At 44.0% G+C, this 21,473-nt stretch overlaps 1 protein-coding gene and 1 long non-coding RNA gene across 2 annotated transcripts in view; one reads left to right on the top strand and one right to left on the bottom strand.

The window, feature by feature from the left end:
* The window catches only part of scube3 (signal peptide, CUB domain, EGF-like 3), a 112,990-nt gene extending 91,832 nt beyond the window's left edge, over positions 1 to 21,158 (top strand). The window contains exons 10-23 of the mRNA XM_056272826.1: positions 4,191 to 4,307; positions 9,981 to 10,103; positions 10,746 to 10,862; positions 11,000 to 11,095; positions 11,277 to 11,393; positions 11,879 to 12,040; positions 12,310 to 12,513; positions 13,786 to 13,947; positions 14,070 to 14,237; positions 15,171 to 15,332; positions 15,447 to 15,644; positions 17,188 to 17,340; positions 17,463 to 17,542; positions 19,020 to 21,158. Coding sequence (XP_056128801.1) covers positions 4,191 to 4,307; positions 9,981 to 10,103; positions 10,746 to 10,862; positions 11,000 to 11,095; positions 11,277 to 11,393; positions 11,879 to 12,040; positions 12,310 to 12,513; positions 13,786 to 13,947; positions 14,070 to 14,237; positions 15,171 to 15,332; positions 15,447 to 15,644; positions 17,188 to 17,340; positions 17,463 to 17,542; positions 19,020 to 19,172 — 2,012 coding nt within the window. The 3' untranslated portion in view covers positions 19,173 to 21,158. The remainder of the gene's footprint in view (positions 1 to 4,190; positions 4,308 to 9,980; positions 10,104 to 10,745; positions 10,863 to 10,999; positions 11,096 to 11,276; positions 11,394 to 11,878; positions 12,041 to 12,309; positions 12,514 to 13,785; positions 13,948 to 14,069; positions 14,238 to 15,170; positions 15,333 to 15,446; positions 15,645 to 17,187; positions 17,341 to 17,462; positions 17,543 to 19,019) is intronic.
* On the bottom strand, positions 2,631 to 7,850 carry LOC130106644 (uncharacterized). Its single transcript, XR_008809756.1, has 3 exons — positions 7,794 to 7,850; positions 7,588 to 7,662; positions 2,631 to 2,648 (listed from the first exon to the last, which is right to left on the bottom strand). It is a non-coding gene; the product is annotated as an uncharacterized LOC130106644 (long non-coding RNA).
* Positions 21,159 to 21,473: the final 315 nt, after the last annotated feature.

The raw sequence follows: 21,473 nt of genomic DNA, 5'->3' as shown, positions 1-21,473 counted from the left end.
CAGACTTGCACATTCTGCTGTACACCACATCTCTGAGTCACCTGTCTATTCCAATATCTCTCTTCACGATTTTCAATTACTTCAGACGCTGTAATCATTGGTGTTATCTCTCATATGTGGCTGCGATGATTGTGTTTTTCCAGAACTCTGCCTCTTGAGTTATTGCTTTAGAGAATGATGATTATAATGATAACAATACAGCAAATAACACAAAAAGTCATGCAAATAAAGAACAAAGCAGTGCTATACAACAAAGATGAATAAGTCGGGCTAAATTCTGCAAGTTTATGCCCATCAGGCAGAGCATTGAACACTGTGTTGTCCAATAAAATGCTTTTATAGCAAACAGAAATCCACATTGCAGTGGTTATACATAATACTTGTGGTGCATTGACAAACTTGGATTAAGTTCATTGTTAGATGCTTTGGCTTTCAGTAAGTTTGAAAGTTAAGGCTGGACTGTATTATTTCAGTGTTGACATTGCAGTATGAACACGGGGAATAGTCACATTGCAAAGGATTGTAAGGCAAATTGGGCCCATCAGTCATGTTAGGCTAAAGCTCTCAGTGAAATCTAAAAAGATCTGCCTTTTTTAGGACTATTCCTAGAGAAAAATATTCTAGCACATCTGACAAATCATATAATGTTGTCTGATTTAATGACTTTTTGGATTACTGCCTTATTTCCCTGGAGTACTGCCTTATTTCCCCTCTAAAATCAGCCTAATCATTGCTATGGCGGTAAATTATTTGCAAATGGAGCTTTGAAAGTTAGTCTGCAGATATCTGGTGAAATTATGTAACTCCTTTTTATTCTTTAATATTGCAATGCATATTGAGAAAAAAAAACCTCATTGTTTTTCCAGTATCGTTTAGCCCTACTGAACTGGATCTTAAGTCTCAATTTACTCCTTGCTAAAGCTTGCTGCCTTGTAACATAAAGTCACACCTCCATATAAGTTTGCTGTTCACCATGAGCTGTTTGGATGGATGTGTGATCTGAATTTTGAGTTTATCTCAGTTTGAACAGTCATGGTGTTTCCCTCCTGTCAACAGCCCCATGGCCCATCAGTCAAGATGGGGCAGGTCTGGCCCGGCCCGGGTGAGCACCTCTTAGCATTCCTCAACCCCCTATCTCCACCCGCCTCATCCTCGCTAATCTGAAAGAGGGCACTGTGGGAGCATCTTTATCAGATCCCACGTCCTTTCCAAAGGGAGCATCTACGATCTAGCTGTTATCTCTTTTATGTAAACAGTAGTTTTCTTTGTTTGTTGGCATTATTCTTTTGTAACCTTTAATGGCTTCTCCATGTAGTGTGAGAGTGGAAGTTGAGGTGAAAGGTTGAGCCACCTTGTTTTTTGTTTTATGTTTTTTTTTTTTTTTGGGGGGGGGGTTCTGATTGAATGAGTCAGCAGAACTGAGGAGAAATGGTGACTGCTGGAAATGGGAACCCCAGGCCTTGCCTCTTTTCTTTCTTCCTCTGATTCGTATCTCACTCTTTCAGTCTTCCATAGAAAGAACGATTGACTTCACAAATAACACACTTAGTGGGATGGATTGTGAGTCGATCTGATCGTTCGTGTTTGAAAGACTGCAGCCACGTGTTCCCGGTGTCGCTCTTCATCGTTTGTACCTCCCAGGGTGTCTTGCACGTACAGCCTTTTGTGGCACAGTCTTGCCAACCCAGTGCATTCCTTCCCTCTACGTGCACGGTAAATAAGGGTTGGTGCAGTCCTGTGTTTTCCTCACTCATTTAGTCTCTGGCATAGTGCAACACAACACAGTGATTTATCCAAATTTCATTTTTTGCAGGGTTTTTTTCCAAGCTTGGTCACCCCTGCCAATTTCTGAGAGTTTGATACCGAGAAGGTTTTAGACTCTTCAACTAGACAAACAGTGTGCTGATATAAGTAAAATCCTAATATGCCCAATTTAATGGACTTTTGAATGATGCATAACATCTTATGTTGCTTTTGGTTGTCTTCTCATATCACTATTATGAATACTCCGGGGCCACCGGGGGGTTAGACAAAGTCTGTATGATTTTTTTTTTTCATGGTGGGAAATTGACTGTGTTGACCTCTGAATAGTGAACAAGAGTATAATAAGGTGAAAAACCTTCCACTGTCACTCGTATAGAAATACACTAGCAGTGAAACTTATTATGTAGCTGAAATTCTAATTATTTATTGTTTTTACCTTGGTGAGAAATGGGGCTGGACGATATGGACAAAACCAAATATCACGATATTTTTGACTGAATACCTCGATATTTTATTTTGACGATATTGTAGAGATGACTATTGGTGCCCTCACAAAATATTTACACGGGGACATTTTTGATAAACACTCATTAGTAATGTGGATATGATGTCTTGAATAGGTAGAGATAAATAATATAACAGCTAGAACAGTCTAATAAGATCAGAAAATTGCATCTCTTTACTGTAATGCAGCCTTTAAAACCAGGAGAAGACAACATTTATCTCATATAAGGGGTGGCATGGTGGCCCAGTGGTTAGCACTGTTGCCTCACAGCAAGAAGGTCCTGGGTTCGAACTCTAGGCCGTCCCAGGTCCTTTCTGTGTGGAGTTCGCATGTTCTCCCCGTGTCTGTGTGGGTTTCCTCCAGGTGATCCGGTTTCTTCCTACCATCAAAAAGACATGCATGTTAGGGTTAATACTCCTGTCTGTGCCCCTGAGCAAGGCAATGGAAAGAAGAATCACGAAAAAAATCACGATATTACCATATCCAAAATCCCAGATGATATCGAGTCTTACATCACGATATCGATGTAATATCGATATTTTGTCCAGCCCTAGTGAGAAGGCTGAAATCCTCTTTTGTCGGATTGTTGTAGCAGAACAAAAGAAATAAAGGTGGCTCATTTAAACTTTTGAACATCATCCCATGTCTCTCTTCCAGCGCTGAAGTCTTCCCGTGTACTCTTTTGTAAACCGATCACTTTGTAACTTTTTTAATCTCGGCCCAAAATCACCTCTTTGGTTGGAGGGGCTCCCCCAGAAGACCTGCCCAGTAGTAAACCTTCAAGTTAAGCAGCTTAACTTCACCGGACTGGATAGAGTTCAATTGTAAGAGAGATAATGCCTACTAGGAAACTACAAGGATTCTTTGTGTGGTAAAAAACCATTGACAGTAGTCAATCTTGCTTCCTGGTTCCTTCAGGGTAACACATTTATAACTGTTTTTCTGCAGGATAGCCTGTGAATGATATTTATGCATTTGAACTGGGCCTCATCGCTCATAAAAAAATAATGGGGAGACGAGAGCATGATATTCTTGGGTGCCTCGTTTTTGTCATTTTTGATTTAGCCGATTCTCCAGTTAAGATTCAGTACTGCCACTTTGTTTTTCTTTGTATGGGGGTCGACATTAAATTAAAAATTAAGACCAAGTCATCAGGAGTGTATTTAACTGGGGAAGATGTGATGATCATGTTCTGCGGCACTGCAGAGGGTAGGCTGAGAAAACCAAGTGGAAAAGGTATGGCTGTACGCAGGAAGGATCTTTTTAGTGGTGGGTGGGTTGTACATGTGGTTAAACTGGCAGAGTTTAGTAGATAGGTGATCGGTCACGGGCCACGGGAGATCAGCTCCTTTAACATGGGTTTCTAACACTCAGTGGGGCTCGTATTATGACAAATTTTTCGAAATTCAAAATTGTTATTCAGACAAATAATTACTGCATGGCCTCTAAGAAAGAAGCATGAGTTATTTAATTCATGGGCACGGGGAAAAAAGCAAAGGTTATAACAACATCGGGGCACTGGTTGTGCAGGGAAAAGAGGAAAAGGGAATTGGCAGGGTGCTTTGGATGTGAAAACAGCCCTCGAGCTCCTATTATCAGGTGAAGAGTGGGCATTTTGACTCTGCGGAGGTTGCTGCTTATTTCAAAAATACCTCTGTGTATTGAAGGGAACAGTACATGACTGGAGGAGGTCGGCCGCCATGGCAAACACCAAACAAGTTGCGTCTTCTTCTCCGAGGATTTCTTTACCCAAATGATATATTATTGAACCCACCGTTATGCAAAACAAAGAAGACCCATGATGAGGTGAAAACACAAACCTGGCTTGAAAGCAGTTTTTGTTCAACTATTATTAAAATGTAGTATTCTAACCATGTTTCTCTCTCTCTGTGTGTCTCTGTCTCTCTCTCTCTCTTCACAGACATTGATGAATGTTCCTTCGACAGAGCCTGTGACCATTCTTGCGTCAACTCTGCTGGCAGTTTCCAATGCCTCTGTCATAAAGGCTATGTTCTCTATGGCCTGGCACATTGTGGAGGTAAACTGACACGTCAGTTCGCCCGTCCATGCCACACACTTACACCATCAATCTCCAGTCCATCACTGTAATTCTGGATCCTGATCTCATCTGCTGACCTTTCCTTTAGTAAGCCTTTTTTGGGAAGGACAGAATCCACCAGAAATTGAAAACTTTAAGATCGCATCAGAAACATTTCCTCGCCAGGTAGTGTAGCAGTCTATTCCATTGCCTACCATCACGGGGATCGTCGGTTCGAATCCCTGTATTACTGCAGGCTTGGTCGGGCATCCCTACAGACACAGTTGGCTATGTTTGCGGGTGGGAAGCCAGATGTGGGTATGTGTCCTGGTCACTGCACTACCGCCTCCTCTGGTAGGTCGGGGCGCCTGTTCGGGGGGGAGGGGGAACTGGGGGAATAGCGTGATCCTCCCACCTGCTACATCCCCCTGGTGAAACTCCTCACTGTCAGGTGAAAAGAAGCAGCCGGTGACTCCACATGTATCGGAGGAAGCATGTGGTAGTCTTCAGCCCTCTCTGGATTGGCAGGGGGTGGAGCAGTGACCGGGATGGCTCGGAAGAGTGAGGTAATTGGCCAAGTACAATTGGGGACAAAAGGGGGAAAAATCCAAAAAGAAAAAAGAAACAATTCCTCTGCTTTAACACCCTGTTTGGGTGACACAGAGAGCCATGGATCAAGATGGGGCTTCCACTAAAATTTTAGGGCATCTCTAAATTAATTTCCAAATTGTATTTGCCACACTTTTGCTGTGTGGATGCATCTATATAGTTTTCTGTAGTGATGAATTATGTTGCACATGCATTCTTGAAGTGAAAACTTGAGTTTAATGGGGGGGACTCATGACTCGTTTAATATAAAGAAATATAAAGCTGTGCTATTTCTGTGAACACAATCCAAATGTAATGACATAATAGCAAACTGGCCATCCATCCATCCATCCATTATCCAAGCCGCTTATCCGAATTCGGGTCACGGGATGCTGGAGCCTATCCCAGCAGTCATTGGGCAGCAGGCGGGGAGACACCCTGGACAGGCTGCCAGTCCATCACAGGGCCCAAACTGACAATAAGAGAAGAATTTATCTACGCTCATGAATTTATTGTTATTCTTATTTATTTATTTTTCGCTAATATACCATGCTTTTGTGTTTGTGTTTCATAAGCTGTTTTATTGCTGCATGGCCTTGCATGTGACCTACCCATTTCTTATTTGCAGGGAAATTATGGTGCGCTATTCTCTTTTGCTGTGTTTTATCACTGGGGGTTTGTTTTAATATTTGTGTCTGAGACACAGATCTGCTGATTTAGAACAAGTTTAATATATATGCTTGTATCATGGATGGTTTAAATACCAATGACTCATTTGTGATCACTCATTATATGACCCCCCCCCCCATGCAAAAAGTGAGTTCTCCTGAAAGCTGCAATATATTTCATACCCTGAATAGCAGCACTTCTGCGGTAAGGGCATAGCCATCAGCAAAATTGGGCACTTACGTATGGAAGTAGTAGGAGAGACAGCCTTAGGTTTTGTGTGTGTGTGTTGTGTGGGCATATGCTAGATCTGGGTGGCAGGGGGCGAGAGGCCTGCCGGAGCGTATCAAGACGTTTGGGCGACTCTTTGAAGGCGTTTGTGTATCACCAGTTAGAATCGGCTGCTCTCTTTGTTGCCCGAGGGCCTCACAGTAGGTGTGGGACTGACAGAGAGAGACAGCTTGTGCACTCTGAATACATAGTTTGGCAATAATATGATCATTCTTCTCCCATTGTTTGACAGGTCCATCGCTCAGGAACGTCACAATAGAATGTAGTCTCTGCCATATTACTGATAGGAGTGAGAGGGAATTTGCAAATGTGCAGGATCAAGGGGATTGTGTTAACACTTCACTCAGATGGGAAAGATGAAAACCCCTCAAAAAGCAGAAAAAAGAAAAGAATTTCAAAGCAGCTAGGAGGAGTTTTTCACTGATTAGCAGTCTTAATTTACTTTTGATCCCTTTACATGACTGACATAATCAAACAAGCTCATCAGCGAGAAGAGTAAATATTGCAATATAACGAGTACAAATGCTTGTCTCTGGGTCGGATTCCCCAGGAAATCTGATGAAGCACAGACGGGACACGTTGCCACGACTGGAGATGCATTACCTCATTGCTGCATATCTTAAAATCACCTGTTTTTCTAAAACACCACTACATCTCTCGCTCTTCTATTTAAAGGGCGACATGGTGGCCCAGTGGTTAGCGCTGTCGACTCACAGCAACAAGGTCCTGGGTTCGAACCCCGGGATTCTCCAACCTTGGGGGTCATCCCGGGTCATCCTCTGTGTGGGGTTTGCATGTTCTCCCCGTGTCTATGGTGGGTTTTCTCCGGGTGCCCCCCCCTCCACATCAAAAAGACATGCATGTTAGGGTTAGTACTCCTGTCTTTGCCCCTGACCAAGGCATGGCAAGACGAACTGGAGTTTGTCCCTGGGTGCTGCATGGCGGCTGCCCACTGCTCCTAGCTACACAGCTAGGATGGGTTAAATGCAGAGCATAATTTCCCCACGAGGATTAATAAAGTATATCAAGATAAAAAAAAGAAACAAATGCAGGAGCTACCAAAGAATGAATGTCGACCAAAAAATTCGTAAAACCCCTCTTAGCAGCTTTGCAGCACAGTATCTGCAGTGGGTTGCCTCTGCCCCAGGTTCACAAGAACTAACTTAAGTCAGATAGTGGACTATGTGTAGTGTCGTTTCCAGTAAGAGAAAACACTAAAAAGTTTTCATGGTTGAAGTGATAACATAATGACCATGGGTTAGAGTGCCGTTTAGAGGAAAGGCCTCCTTGCACAGTTGTTGAGAGAGTTGGTGATGAATGATTCCTTCTCTCTCTCTCTCTTCTCATCCGCGCTGTCGGAAATGTTGGATATACCGCAGATTTATGGAGCTCCTCCTCTCCACTTTCACACCCCCAGTCCTCACCGAGCTTTTGTTATTCCCTGTGTGGCTTATCAACCGAAGTGTAGCTGCCAAACAATCCAGAGAAGCTGCGCTTGGGCCGCTTTAACAATAGACTTACCCTCAAAAACCCCAATTAGGTCATTGACCCACTGTCAAGCAGTGTCCGGAAGGCAAACACGACTCCCCTTTAACTCTCAGGCCTGAAACTGTTCTCCAGCCGGTCCTCCTTCCAGGAACATGATTATTTTCACTTCATAGTGCGACATGATCGATGCAGAAAAATTGTCGGCAGAAATGAGAAATATCGCAGAAAAATTAATGTTGATCCTTACCGTGGCTCAGCTAGCGTCGAGTCACCTGTTGACCTGCACAGAAACTCAACAGACTCTTCCAGTTGAGTCCCGGGACTTTGGAGAAAAAAAGATGGTGTGTGTGAATGCCTGAATGAAGTCAGGTCCTTACACATGAGAAAATAGCAAAGCGGTCACTTTCACATAGGCATCATAACACAAACAATATTGTAAATGATAAAGTATACCCAGGGCGGCACGGTGGTGCTGTGGTTAGTGCGGCCACCTCACAACAAGAAGGTCCTGGGTTCGAGCCCTGGGGTAGTCCAACCTTGGGGGTCGTCCCGGGTCATCCTCTGTGTGAAGTTTGCATGTTCTCCTCGAGTCTGCATGGGTTTCCTCCCACAGTCCAAAGACATGTAGATCAGGTGAATCAGCTTTACTAAATTGTCCCTAGCTGTGTGTGTGTGTGTGTGTGTGTGTGTGTGTGTGTGTGTGTGTGTGTGTGTGTGTGTGTGTGTGTGTGTGTGTGTGTGTGTGTGTGTGTGTGTGTGTGTGTGTGTGTGTTGGCCCTGTGATGGCCTGGCGGCCTGTCCAGGGTGTCTCCCTTCCTGCCGCCCAGTGACTGCTGGGATAGGCTCCAGCATCGCCGCGACCCTGAGAGCAGGATAAGCGGCTTGGATAATGGATGGATGGAAAGTATACCCATACATAAAATTGCTGCCCCTTTGTGACAGAGGACTGAAAAAGGAGGAAAGATAATGGATAAGATTATCCCAAAGTGAGCCATCCACCACAAAAAAATACCCTCCTCTGGGTATTAGATACGAGAGCTTTCTCCAGTCAGTCATCGTCTCTTTAGACTAGCCCAACTTTTTGACTTCAGATACGCCCCCGCAAACTTCTTAATCACTTTCTCTTATCCTTTGATTCCTTAACTCCATCAGTTTTGTTCCGTCTGGATATGCAAAAGACAAGACAGATTTGAAGAGAGGTTGACAGAAGGTTAATGTGTTTGGTTGACAAAGCGTGGGAGCTATCAAAACAACAGTTGTTTGCAGACTAACCCCTTTTTCAAGAGATGTTTGCTCTCCTTCCTTATCGTTTCAGGTTGGTTGAAACAGAGGTCGGGGCATCCGGGTAGTGTAGCGGTCTATTCTGTTGCCTACCAACACGGGGATCACAGGTTGGAATCCCCGTGTTACCTCCGGCTTGGTCGGGTATCCCTACAGACACAATTGGCTGTGTCTGCAGGTGTGAAGCCGGATGTGGGTATGTCTCCTGGTCACTGCACTAGCGCCTCCTCTGGTCAGTTGGGGTGCCTGTTTGGGGGGGTACTGGGGGGAATAACGTGATCCTCCCAAGTGCTACATCCCCCTGGCGAAACTCCTCATTGTCAGGTGAAAAGAAGCAGCTGGCGACTCCACATGTATGGGAGGAGACATGTGGTAGTCTGCAGCCCTCCCCAGATCAGCAGACGGGGTGAAGCAGTGACCGGGACGGCTCGGAAGAGTGGGGCAATTGGCCGGCTACAATTAGGGAGAGAAAGGGGGGGAAAAATCAAATAAAAAAAAAGAAATGGAGGTCGGAGATCTCTGCCTCACGTGACCGAGCGCATCTCTCATAGATTTACAGAACAACTCCCAACAACATCGGCAGCAAACAGTTGATGAAGTCATCATCTCCGTCTGGGAGTCGACAGCCATTTAAACTGGTTTTATTCATGATGGATAATTGAATAGCACAAGAGAGGGCATTTCATATCGGTGTGCCACATCATCGATCACTGCTATTATCTCTGTCTTTCCGTTGTCTCTGCCGCTTATCCCCAGCCTGGTGCATCCTCAACTCCGGCCAGAAAAGTAATTTTCTGTCTGGCATCCAAAGGCAGGCAACTGGCATCTCGCGCCACAATGGTTTAAGTGGTTTTAGTTTTGCTTGTGTGTTAAAAAGTGATACAATTTACTCATCACCACAAGTCTCTCCAAGTCTTCCTTGGCAAAGAACGGAGGGGTTTTATCATGAAATGCCATGTGGTGACATCAAAATAGAAAAATATTCACTTCCGTTTACACGCGCATACATTAATCTTCCCGGGAGCTGACATCTGACAGGATAACCTGACCTCAACGCAACTTCTCATTCATCGCTGCCATCTGTATTATGTCTTTATAGACCAGTTTCTCTATCGTGTAATTTGAGAAAATTGATGCCAGCTCTCTCCCGGCAGTTAGATTCACTTTCATTAAATGGGCCTGACTATTCCTCAGGGATTCTGGAATTGTCTTGGGTTTGTTAATGGGTCTCTCTCGCCCCCCCCCCCACCCCACCCCATCTCCAACATTTGAAAGTCTATAAAACAACTGTGCAAGTGTACTTGTGTAACTTGATTTTAATGTTACTCGTACTTACCAATTCACACGTCCATTTCACAGATATTGATGAGTGCAGTATAAACCGAGGGGGCTGTAAATATGGCTGTGTCAACACCCAGGGGGGCTACGAATGTACCTGTCCACCAGGGTACAAGCTGCACTGGAACAAGAAAGATTGCATTGGTATGTACCGTTACTGCCCCCTAGTGGTTAGCACACAAGCACGCTCAAATATGACTGGCTTGGAGTTGCAGTGGAAGAATTCAAGTTCAATTTAGTTCATTTCAGTTCAGTGCTTTTTTTATTGCCTTTGCCGAAGTACAACAGAAGTGAGTCTTGGACTCCTTGAGTTCAATGCCTGAAAGGAAATTTAGACACACAATACACACAGAAGTAATAGTTACAAGGTTTAAAAAGAGTAACTAAGTTGAAATGAATGACAATATAGAAATATGAAATAACTTAAATAATGCAAAATATTTGAAGTAGTGCAGTTGTTGATAAGTTAAAACAAGTAAAAATGTAGAAACAGAAACTAACTAAAATAGTTCAAAATACTTGAGGCAATGTGGTGGTTTGACATAAGGTAGCAAGGAAACATATTGCACATGCTAATGGAACTTCACATGTCCAAAGGTTAAAGTAAAGTTCATGCTAAGAACAAAAGAATATATCAGTTTCATAGCATATAAATATTGGTGTCACTTGTTCTGGTACTAGAAGAGAGAGAGGTTTTGCCAGTAGACATATTTTTAATTGCAGGATCTGGTTTGTGTTTTGCTTTAGGATGGCATGTAATTCGGTGTTGTTGTTATTTCCCTTTAGAGTTGGTAAAATGTCCTCCTGGGCTCATAGCTCCAAAGGCCACCCTGACCTGTAGTAAGACGGGCAAGAAGGAGAGCTGCTCCCTCACCTGTTCCTCTAAAGCACATTACCTGTCAGGTGTGTAACATCCTCTGGCCCACGCTACATTTTGTTTAATAAGACAGCATGTCTTCAGCATCCTGACCAGCTTAACCACACTTGCTTTGCTGACTTTCTTCAAATGTTTAAACCAATGTATGCGGGCTCTTTTGCAGAGTCGGATAACAGTTTCTCAGTAAGCTGTGGTATCCCTATCCTCAAAGGGAAGTCATCTACCAGGCTCAATGCCAGCAGCAGTCATAGCTGCATAGGTTTGTTCCCTTTCAGATCCATTTAACCTAATGTTTATTAAGCAGCCAAATCATGCAGTCAGAACTTCACAGAAATCTCCTTTTCAACTTTGTGTTCATGCTAAATTGAGCTCTGTAATACTGTTGACAACCACATGAAGTTCCTGGATCCTGCCACCCACTGTACTGTGTTTGCTTGTAGAGACTCTGGCGCCCCCAGTGAAGCAGACAGCCTCTTTTAAGATCAAAGATGCCAAGTGTCACCTACACCCTAAGATGACTGGACGGACAGAGGACAGGGGCCGCACGCTAGGTCCAGGTAATTCATTTCCAATGGACGAATTTGGAAATGGGCAATTTGCTCTACAGCTGCCATCGAATACATGTGAACATTAGCTATTGATGTTGTAATAGGGAAAAAAACCCACTGTTGTGCTGCCTAAGCATGCTCAGAGGATTATTGACCTCTACTCCCAACCAATTTATGAATGACATACATATTGTTACACAGTGATGCATCATCGACTTATAATAATAATAAACTTTATTCATGTACTAGCACCTTTCATACATGAAATGCAGCTGAAAGTACTTTACATTAGAAAGAAGCAAATTAAAACCATCAAAAGCAGCAACAGTACAATAAAAAGAGTTTACAAATACTTGAGAAATCAACAAGGAACTGATGGTAAAAAGCAATTTAAGAGCATATAAAATGGAGGTAAATTTATTACATTAGCGATTGAGATAAAAAGAAAAACAAAAAAAAATAATTTAGACGATGTAATATTATGCATTTTACAGGAGGTGGGCAGCCCTGCAGTAACTGCCTGGTGACATTTGTCAACCTGAAATGTGACTCCTCCAAGAAAACTAAAGGGCGACGTGCCCGCAACCCTTCTAACAAGGAGGTGACACGCATCACCTTGGAGCTGGAAGCTGAGGTCAAACCTGGTGACACCACAGGTCAGCCTGGGCATCTCGTTTCATAAAATTAATGGTCAACTAATACCGCCTGTATTGGCCGTGTGATCAATACGGTGTACAGTCAATGGATGTAATCAATATTACTAATACAAAACATGCTGTGCAGTGCAGATTAACTGCATTTTTCATACAATTCGACATCTTAAAAAGGTTGTTGAAATATTCTCCACTTCATATATGACACTGAGATTAGATGTGTAGAAATAACGGAGTACTGAGTGTTGTATGTTTTTATCAACCATGACCAGGCAGCTGCAATCTCAGCTGCTTGAGGCAGCGAATGGAGAAGCAGGTGAAGACGTACATCAAGGCTCTGAAGAAGTCCATCAATCAGGAGCGCTTCCTGATTCGAGTGGCAGGGCTGGAGTATGAGGTAGCCCAGAAACTGCCCCAGAGCGCCGTCAGTCAGGACAACTGTGGCCCAGGCCGAGAGAAGGACAGCGGACGATGTGGTAAAACTGGAGCACAGATTGACCAGGATTATTAGATTAGCTACTATACCCAGTGGTCGATTTGTAAAGATAAAAAGACCAAGTTCAAGTTCAACTTTATTATCATGTGTTGTTGATACAATGAAAATCTTTATGCTCTGGCTCTCTCTCTCTTAACTCAAAGGACACAAGGCCACACCATCCCTACACCAGACCTACATATAGACTATGTAAACAGAATTCATATATTATATATGCAATATAAAAAAGTACACAATAACCAACATGGGGATCACCGGTTCGAATCCCCATGTTACCTCCGGCTTGGTCGGGTGTCCCTACAGACACAATTGGCCGTATCTGCGGGTGGGAAGTTGGATGTGGGTATGTGTCCTGGTCGCTGCACTAGCGCCTGCTCTGGTCGGTCGGGGCGCCTGTTTGGGGGGGAGGGGAAATTGAGGGGAATAGCGTGATGCTCCCACGCGCTACGTCCCCCTGGTGAAACTCCTCACTGTCAGGTGAAAAGAAGCACTGGCGATTCCACATGTATTGGAGGAGGCATGTGGTAGTCTGCAGCCCTCCCCGGATCGGCAGAGGAGGTGGAGCAACGACCGGGATGGCTCGGAAGAGTGACGTAATTGGCCAAGTACAAATTTGGGAGAAAAATCGGGTAAAAGTCCACAAACAAAAAGTACACAATAGCACAAATATATAAGGTCCATATGGGTACGTCAGCTGTTCAGCAACCTGACTGCCTGTGGAGAGAAACTAATACTGAGACCGGTGGTGTGTATTCTGATTCTTCGGTAACCTTTTTAGATGGAAGGAGCGAGAACAGATGTTCAGTTAAGATGGTGGGGTCTGGTGAGGAAAACCGCCCTGGTGGTTGGGACGGGGTGAATTCAAAAACTACAGTCACCTTTATAACTGTAGCCTTTGGTCCATATATTCTCAATCACGAAAGATTTTCCTATACCAAACACATTTAAAATCTGTTTTAAACCTCATTAATAAACACATCTCTGGTCTTATCATTTAGTTTTGTGATGGACTTCCGAGGTGGATTTAGTCAATTTGTTTGAGAGGATGTCATCCCCTTGCATCCCCCCTCAAATCAACCCCTGATTATACCTTCACTAGCATTTAGTAAATGTTCTCTCCTAGATGCAAGATAACCATTGACTTGGTACAGTCTGAGTGTAGCCTAAATTCGCCTAACGTTTGGTTATGTTCTGCTTCACAAGATGTTGTTGGTTTATGTTGGCGTGCTCTTCCCTCTGGGTGTTTTCTCAGTCAGATGCTTGCCTGGGTCTTATTACCATGGTGAGCAGGAGCGTTGTGTCCAGTGTCCACCGGGTACATTTCAGGAAAAGGAGGGGCAGCTGGCCTGCGACCTTTGCCCGGGCAGCGATGGCCACGGGCCCGCCGGGGCTCGTAACATCTCGTCATGTGCAGGTAGCATGGTCTTCCCTCTCTGAAACACTATTAAACATCCATGCCCATTCAGTTGCTGTCAGTGCTTCTGAGTATCTTTTGCATCATGAATCTGCAGTTAGTTTTCTCTAAATCAATTCCAGGCCAATGTCCCACTGGGTACTTCTCCAATGATGGGTTCAAACCCTGCCAGCCCTGCCCGCAGGGGACTTACCAGCCCGACCTGGGACGAACCCTTTGCTTTCCCTGCGGCGGAGGGCTTAGCACCAAGCGGGAAGGTGCCAGCTCCTTCCATGACTGTGAAGTTAAAGGTCAGCTTGTTCTTCTCTCATACAACCAATGAATGAGCTTAATACTCAGTAACTCTCCTGATTTGCTATACTTTTTATTGGCTGTAAATCTGATAGTGATTACATTCTATTATTCCTTTATATTTTCTTCACTCTTTATTCTCTCGTCATCGCCTACTTTTACCTGTGCACTCTTAATGTTAAGTGCACTGCATTGCATTTTAAAGTATGAAATCTTCTATATAAAATAATCACAAAGTTGAATCAGTTCATCGGGACACGTTTATTGAGAGAAAAGTTTCATCACTCATCTAAGGGACCTCTTCAGTCTGAGCTGACTGCAGGTATCCCCACACCCTTATAAACAATACAGTGGCATAACGACTGAAAACAATGATTGGTTTCATATGGTGACAGATGTACTCTTAGCCCCCCCCCCCTCGGTTCAGGGATGGTCGTTCCCTTTTAACATAGATGGCCTCTTTGACTCCCCGTTCAAATCAGCGTCCCTCCCTATCAAGGATGTGCACATCCTCATCCTTGAAAGAGTGGCCACTGGCCTGTACGTGGTGTAGACTGTGGAGTCCTGGGCCGACGTGTTAGCATCCTCTTGTCCAGCGTCTGTTTGGTTTTCCCGATGTACAAGTCACAGCAATCCTCCCGGCACTTAACAGCGTACAATACATTGCTCTGTTTGTGCCGGGGGACCCGATCTTTGGGGTGGACCGATTTTTGACACAGCATTTTGGGGTTTGAAAGCAACTGAGATGCGGTGTTTGGAAAATGCTCATCTGTTCCGAAACTCCAACCACATACAAAATCCCCACTAGTTTATACTTAATCACTTTCTGTGGTTTCCTTACCTGGATTATTGAGCATGCATAAAGACTTGTATAAAATAATGTTTGCTTAATCAATAGTGCATTGTGTATGCATTTGTTTCCCAATCCACAGTTCAGTGCTCTCCAGGTCATTACTATAACACTACAGTGCACCGGTGCATCCGGTGCCCACTGGGGACCTACCAGACTGAATTCAGACAGAACTACTGCATCTCCTGCCCTGGAAACACTACCACTGATTTTGATGGGGCCACCAGCGTCTCCCAGTGCAAAAGTGAGTGACAGCAAGGAGACAAGTGATGTGTCTGTTGATTTCCTTCACCTCAACTAAAACCTAATTGTGTTGTATGCATACGTGTTTTTTTTTTTTGCGCATGCTGATGTCCAGACAGGGAATGTGGTGGAGAAATGGGCGAGTTCACGGGTTACATTGAGTCGCCCAACTACCCTGGTAATTATCCCGCTAATGTGGAGTGTATTTGGAACATCAACCCTCCCAGCAAGCGCAAGATCCTTATTGTAGTGCCAGAGATCTTCCTGCCCTCCGAAGATGAGTGTGGAGACGTACTGGTCATGAGGAAGAACTGTGAGTGCCTCCCCCTCCTGTAGTTCTCTTAAAGGAAAACTTGGGTATTTTTTAACCTACAGTATTTTACTATCATTAGGAGTCATACAGAGTGATGGGAAGCAGAACCTTCCTCAATACTGATTCAGTATGGAGGAGGCTAGTGTCAGCCAACCGCTGCACTACAAGATGTCATGTAATAATTCACCAAATAACATCCACTAACAGAGCTCTTTTTTGGCACAAACAGATTCAGAATGTTGAGGAGTCTAACTCGCTTTAGCCACGCTATCAAATCATGAATTATTTATATCTATGTCTGTGTACAGATAAACACATTTTTAACCCACAGCAGAGGTCTCACTCTGTAATCCAATGAGGATTCAGTTGTTACAGGAAGACAACAATGGAAGCATGATAGTCAGAGAGGAGCGCAAAAAAAGGAAATTGCAAAAAAGTCTTCCCATAATGGAAGATGTTTTCAGACACATGTCATAACATTCAGTCTGTTAATGCCAAAGAAAACCAGCTCTTTTAGTGAAGGTTATTTGGCAACATATTACGTTGCAGCTTGGCATGCAGCGGTCAGCTGATGCGCAGTTGCTCAATACTGAATCAGTTCAAAACATTCTGCAACCCGCTGCTGGGTTTGACTGCTGATGACAAGGAAATAGGGCCCAGGTTAAACCAACACTAGAGTTTTCCTTTAATGGGACATTCGGAAGCACAGTTTTATGGATTGATTGGTATGTTTGGGGTGGATACCAGAGAGCCAGAGTCCAAAGAGAGACGTTATTTAAATATATATTGTTTGGTTCTGTTGAATAAGCTTCTGCTGCGTGCTGATGTTTTGAATGAGTAGCTGTGAATAGTGATTAATTCACGAGAAGCAGAGCACATATAAGGTCTTACACTACACTTGTGAACATCAGCAGATGGCTTAAAAATATTAACCGTCTTGGGTGCCCAGGTGGCATGGCGTTCTATTCTGTTGCCTACCAACATGGGGATCGCCAGTTCGAATCCCCGTGTTACCTCCGGCTTGGCCGGGCGTCCCTTCAGACGTAATTGGCTGTGTCTGCAGGTGAGAAGCTGGATGTGTGTGTGTCCTGGTCGGTCGGGGTACCTGTTCGGGGGTGGGGTGATTGGGCAAGTAGAATTGGGGAGAAAAAGGGGGGGGGAAAGCCACAAAAAGAAACTATCATATTGATATGGCTTGGAATATTGCATCTGGTGCCTTCTTCCTTTATTATCTAAACTTAATCTCTACCTAATTGCACCTACCAAACTAGACAGTCTTGAACAAAAGATTTGCCCTAAACTTAACATTCAGAAATGTCAAGTCTGAATTCAAATTGAATTTTTAAATTTGAAAAAAAATATTTAAAGGATTATAGTAGTTGATTTTTTAAGCGTTCTGCCAGTATGAACAAGTGTGTTGTGACAGCTAATAAGTGCCCTATTACCCATTTAGTAATCACTATTTACAACCATACTCATACTCAGCTATTCATAATGAGCTGTATTATAATCTCTTAATTTTGTCTTTTTCATGCCTTCAAAGGGTCAGCTACATCCATCACCACCTATGAGACATGTCAGACATACGAGCGACCAATCGCCTTCACCGCCCGCTCCAGACGACTCTGGATCAACTTCAAGTCTAACGAGGCCAACAGCGCCCGGGGCTTCCAGATCCCCTACGTCACTTACGATGGTAAAAAACCTATCCATTAATCTCATCGGCTTGCTTTTACTGAAGCTAACACGTTGGTTGGTGTTGTTAAACCTCCAAACTGAAATCCTTGACTTGTGTTCCATCCATCTTTCCAAATTCAGAGGACTATGAACAGCTTGTAGAGGACATAGTGAGAGATGGAAGACTCTACGCTTCAGAAAACCATCAAGAAATCCTCAAGGTGAGCAGCTGTTTTTACTACATTAATTTCTGTACATGCTACTCTCAACCTGTGTTCACACCCAACATCTTTGGCATGGATTAAACGAACTCTTGTGCGTTTTGCCTGTTGACTCCAGTTTGTTTGGGCTGGTGTGAACGATGACAGACCAAACAACCGCATCCCCTTACAAGTGAAATGATTTGCGTGTCATTTAGATCTGGTTGCATTCACACCACAAACTCAAAATAGCCTGTAAAATTAAGAGAGATTTTTCCTAACTATAATGCAGAATTTTGCATTTGGTCGGGTTGGTTGATATGTCCATCTACATTTGCCCTTGTCTCACACTTTGTAAGATCCCAGCAGTCATTTTGCATCACAAGATATACGGTCAATGGGCATCCGGGTTGCGTAGCGGTGTATTCCGTTGCCTACCAACACGGAGATCGGCGGTTCGAAGCCCCATGTTACCTCCAGCTTGGTCGGGCATCCCTACAGACACAATTGGCCGTGTCTGCGGGTGGGAAGCCTGATGTGGGTATGTGTTCTAGTCACTGCACTAGCGCCTCCTCTGGCCGGTCGGGGTGAACTGGGGGGGAATAGCGTGATCATCCCGTGCGCTACATCCCCCTTGGTGAAACTCCTCACTGTCAGGTGAAAAGAAGTGGCTGGCGACTCCACATGTATCAGAGGAGGCATGTGGTAGTCTGTAGCCCTCCCTGGATCAGTAGAAGGGGTGGAGCAGCGACCAGGACGGCTCGGAAGAGATGGGTAATTGGCCGGATACAATTGGGGAGAAAAAGGGGGAAAAAAACTGGATAATGGGTTACCAGTTAGTCCGATTGACTTTGGTTCATTTGCACAAAAGACAGTGTGAACCCTGTAACTTCCTTCACCAATTGGTTTGGACCAAAGAATCGGACATCAGACTACAGGTGTGAACACAGCCTAATTTATCGACAGTACATATAAGACCCATTAGTCAAGGGCGTCCGGGTGGCGTGGCGGTCTACAGACACAATTGGCTGTGTCTGTGGTTGGGAAGCTGGATGTGTCCTAGTCACTGTACTAGCACCTCCTCTGGTCAGTCAGGGCGCCTGTTCAGGGGGGAGGGGGAACTGGGGGGAATAGTGTGACCCTCCCATGCACTATGGCCCCTGGTGAAACTCCTCACTGTCAGGTGAAAAGAAGTGGCTGGTGACTCCACATGTATCGGAGGAGGCATGTGGTAGTCTGCAGCCCTCCCCGGATCAGAAGAGGGGGTGGAGCAGCAACCGAGACAGCTTGGAAGAGAGGGGTGATTGGCTGGATAATGGGTTACTGGTTAGTTCGTTTGACTTTGGTTCATGACCTGTAACTTCTTCACCGATTGCTTCGGACCAAAAAAAATCAGACTACAGGTGTGAACACAGCCTAATTTATTGACAGTACATATAAGACCCATTAGTCGAATGAGTTAGCAAAGGATTTACACATTTCTCTTCCTTCCTCACAGGATAAAAAACTGATCAAGACTCTCTTTGACGTGCTGGCCCACCCAAACAACTACTTTAAGTACACCACTCGAGAGTCCAACGAGATGCTGCCCCGCTCCTTTATACGACTCATAAGCAGCAAAGTCTCCGCTTTCCTGCGACCATACAAGTAAACGGCCCGGCAGCCTGTGAATCACCGGATCATGCTCCCCTACAGGACACAGCCCCTTACTCTCACAGGACTAAAAAAAAAACAAGATAATGTACGTTTTTTCTCCTCTCTTCTTTTCCGCAGGCTTCGACAACAAATAGTTGGCTATGCAGACTTCACAAAACTGTTGAGCTTAAAATCTGTTTTTTTAGGTCTTTCTTGGTTTCCCTTTGAGCGTGGGTCTGCGATCCCCGTCTTGAACACAGAGTGGGGATGTTGAGTATGTATGTACGCGAGTTTGTGTTTCTGTTGTCCTGTGTGATGAAACCACAAAAAAGCAATAGGGACATCTATCTTCAGATGGTAGGATGGTTAGAAACGGTGTGAATTTTGTGGTTTAAGCTGGATTTAGATATAACATTTGTTTGGGTGGTCTGTTCCAGTGCCAACTTAACGTAAGGATGATTGTTCAAGTGTTGTGTAATCTTCAGTGTCTACTAACTGTCCTCAAGGAGGAACAGTGGCTAACTTCCTGTCACATCTCCATTCCAGGCCATTCAACGCCTATATTTGAGCTCATAGAGCATTTTCCTTTTGGGTATTACTGTTAAAACAGTTGATCTATTTTTTCCTTCTTTCCAGATTGTACAGGGGTTTTATCAATCTTAATAATTTTATTTACTTCAAATTAACTGAAAGCAAAAATACACAGCAGTTTTATCTTTCCAGAATGCAAACATTTAAAAAATAAAAGAAGAGGATTTAGAAAACTAATGGGTGAGATAAAGTGATGTCGTTGTGGAACATGCCTCTTAAGAGACAGAAATGTCTGAGGGACATATGTGTGCTGCTTCTTTTAAAAGGTCACTTTATTTCTTTAAATCTCATTTTGTCTTCCTGACATCTATACTTAGTAGTCGATAGGTTTAACAGAGAATATGAAATACAGCTGCCACCGGTGTACGCGACAAACAGATTAACTCAGTTTCTGTGGACTACCAGTTTTATGATGTGCTTATTTCAAATCTTGTAAATAATGGGGAAAAAAATAGACGAGGGTTGAGTTCTTTAATCCTAATTTGCGTGAGCAGGATCCCAAAATCACTTTGTCCTTTAACCTCCCGGCCATCTCCAACCCAAAGACACCCCAGCACCCCTCCCAGAGCAGCCCAGTCAGGTTTTTGATTACCTCCCAGTTAAACTAGCTCTTCCAAAGACTGCTCACAGTGTGGGGGGGGGCAAGTTCTTATTTTGTGCACTAGATATAGAAACGTCTCTCATCCTACCTTCTGCAGTACAAGTGCAATGAATTAAAAATAACTCAATATGGTCACGCTCTGTAGTGACCGATAAACAAATGCTTGGGAAATGCATTTTGGCTTTCAGAGAATGTAACTGATGCCCCGCCGCCCCCCACCAACCCCTCAATTAAGGCTCAACTGTTACATCAAAAAATGCATATTTATCACTCACAGTAGGCAGTAAATTTATACTAAGGGGGCTTGACGTTTCAATGTGTTACTGCTCCCTAGTCAGAGAAACATTGTGAAAGTCTGTCAATATGTAGTACGAAAAAAAATCAATATAGATATTCTTTGTTGTAATTTCAGTGTCCAAAACAGGGTAACTAGATGTGCTAAAAAAAAAAAAAAAGAAAAAAGAAAAAAAATTTCCAACACAAATTACCAGGATCAAAAAGCTAATCTTAACACCTTTGCAATCAAATTGTTACTGACAATTACATTGTCAATGAGCAAATGACAATAAAACCCAATGCTTATGTAATGACCACAGATATGTGGACTCGCTAGCCCTTGGCTAACGCGTCGGACCCTTTAGTTGACTGGTTAGCGCGGTCACCCGTGGTCTGGGCTATCCGGGTTCAGTTCCCGGCTGCCCCCTGAATTCGCTGCATTGGTGTCAGAAGTGCGAATGTAGCGAATTCGGGGGGCAGCCAGGAATCCGCCACAGCTGGGAGCCAAACCTGGATAGCTCACACCACGGGCGACTGCGCTAACCAGTCAACTAAAGGGTCTGACCTGTTAGCCAAGGGCTAGCGAGTGTAGTCATCCATGGTCATTACACTTACATTGTGCAACCCTTTGATGAAAACCGAGATTAGTGAACGCTTCCTGGTATCAGACGAGTTTCCCTGGGGGGGATATCAATTTGTAAATAAGTGTACCATACACACTACCTTTACTTGTTAGCACCTAAAAACTTTAGGATGACACACAAAGGGATTTTAACATAATGTCAAAATGGAGGGCAGTGGTGGGTCAAGCCATTCAAGTCTGTTTATAATTCAATACACATCTCACTT

The sequence above is a fragment of the Lampris incognitus genome, chromosome 2 (assembly GCF_029633865.1).
Source record: "Lampris incognitus isolate fLamInc1 chromosome 2, fLamInc1.hap2, whole genome shotgun sequence".
NCBI classification, from domain to species: Eukaryota; Metazoa; Chordata; class Actinopteri; order Lampriformes; family Lampridae; genus Lampris; species Lampris incognitus.
Note: the sequence above shows the minus strand (reverse complement) of the source record. Positions and strands in the feature narration are given on the sequence as shown.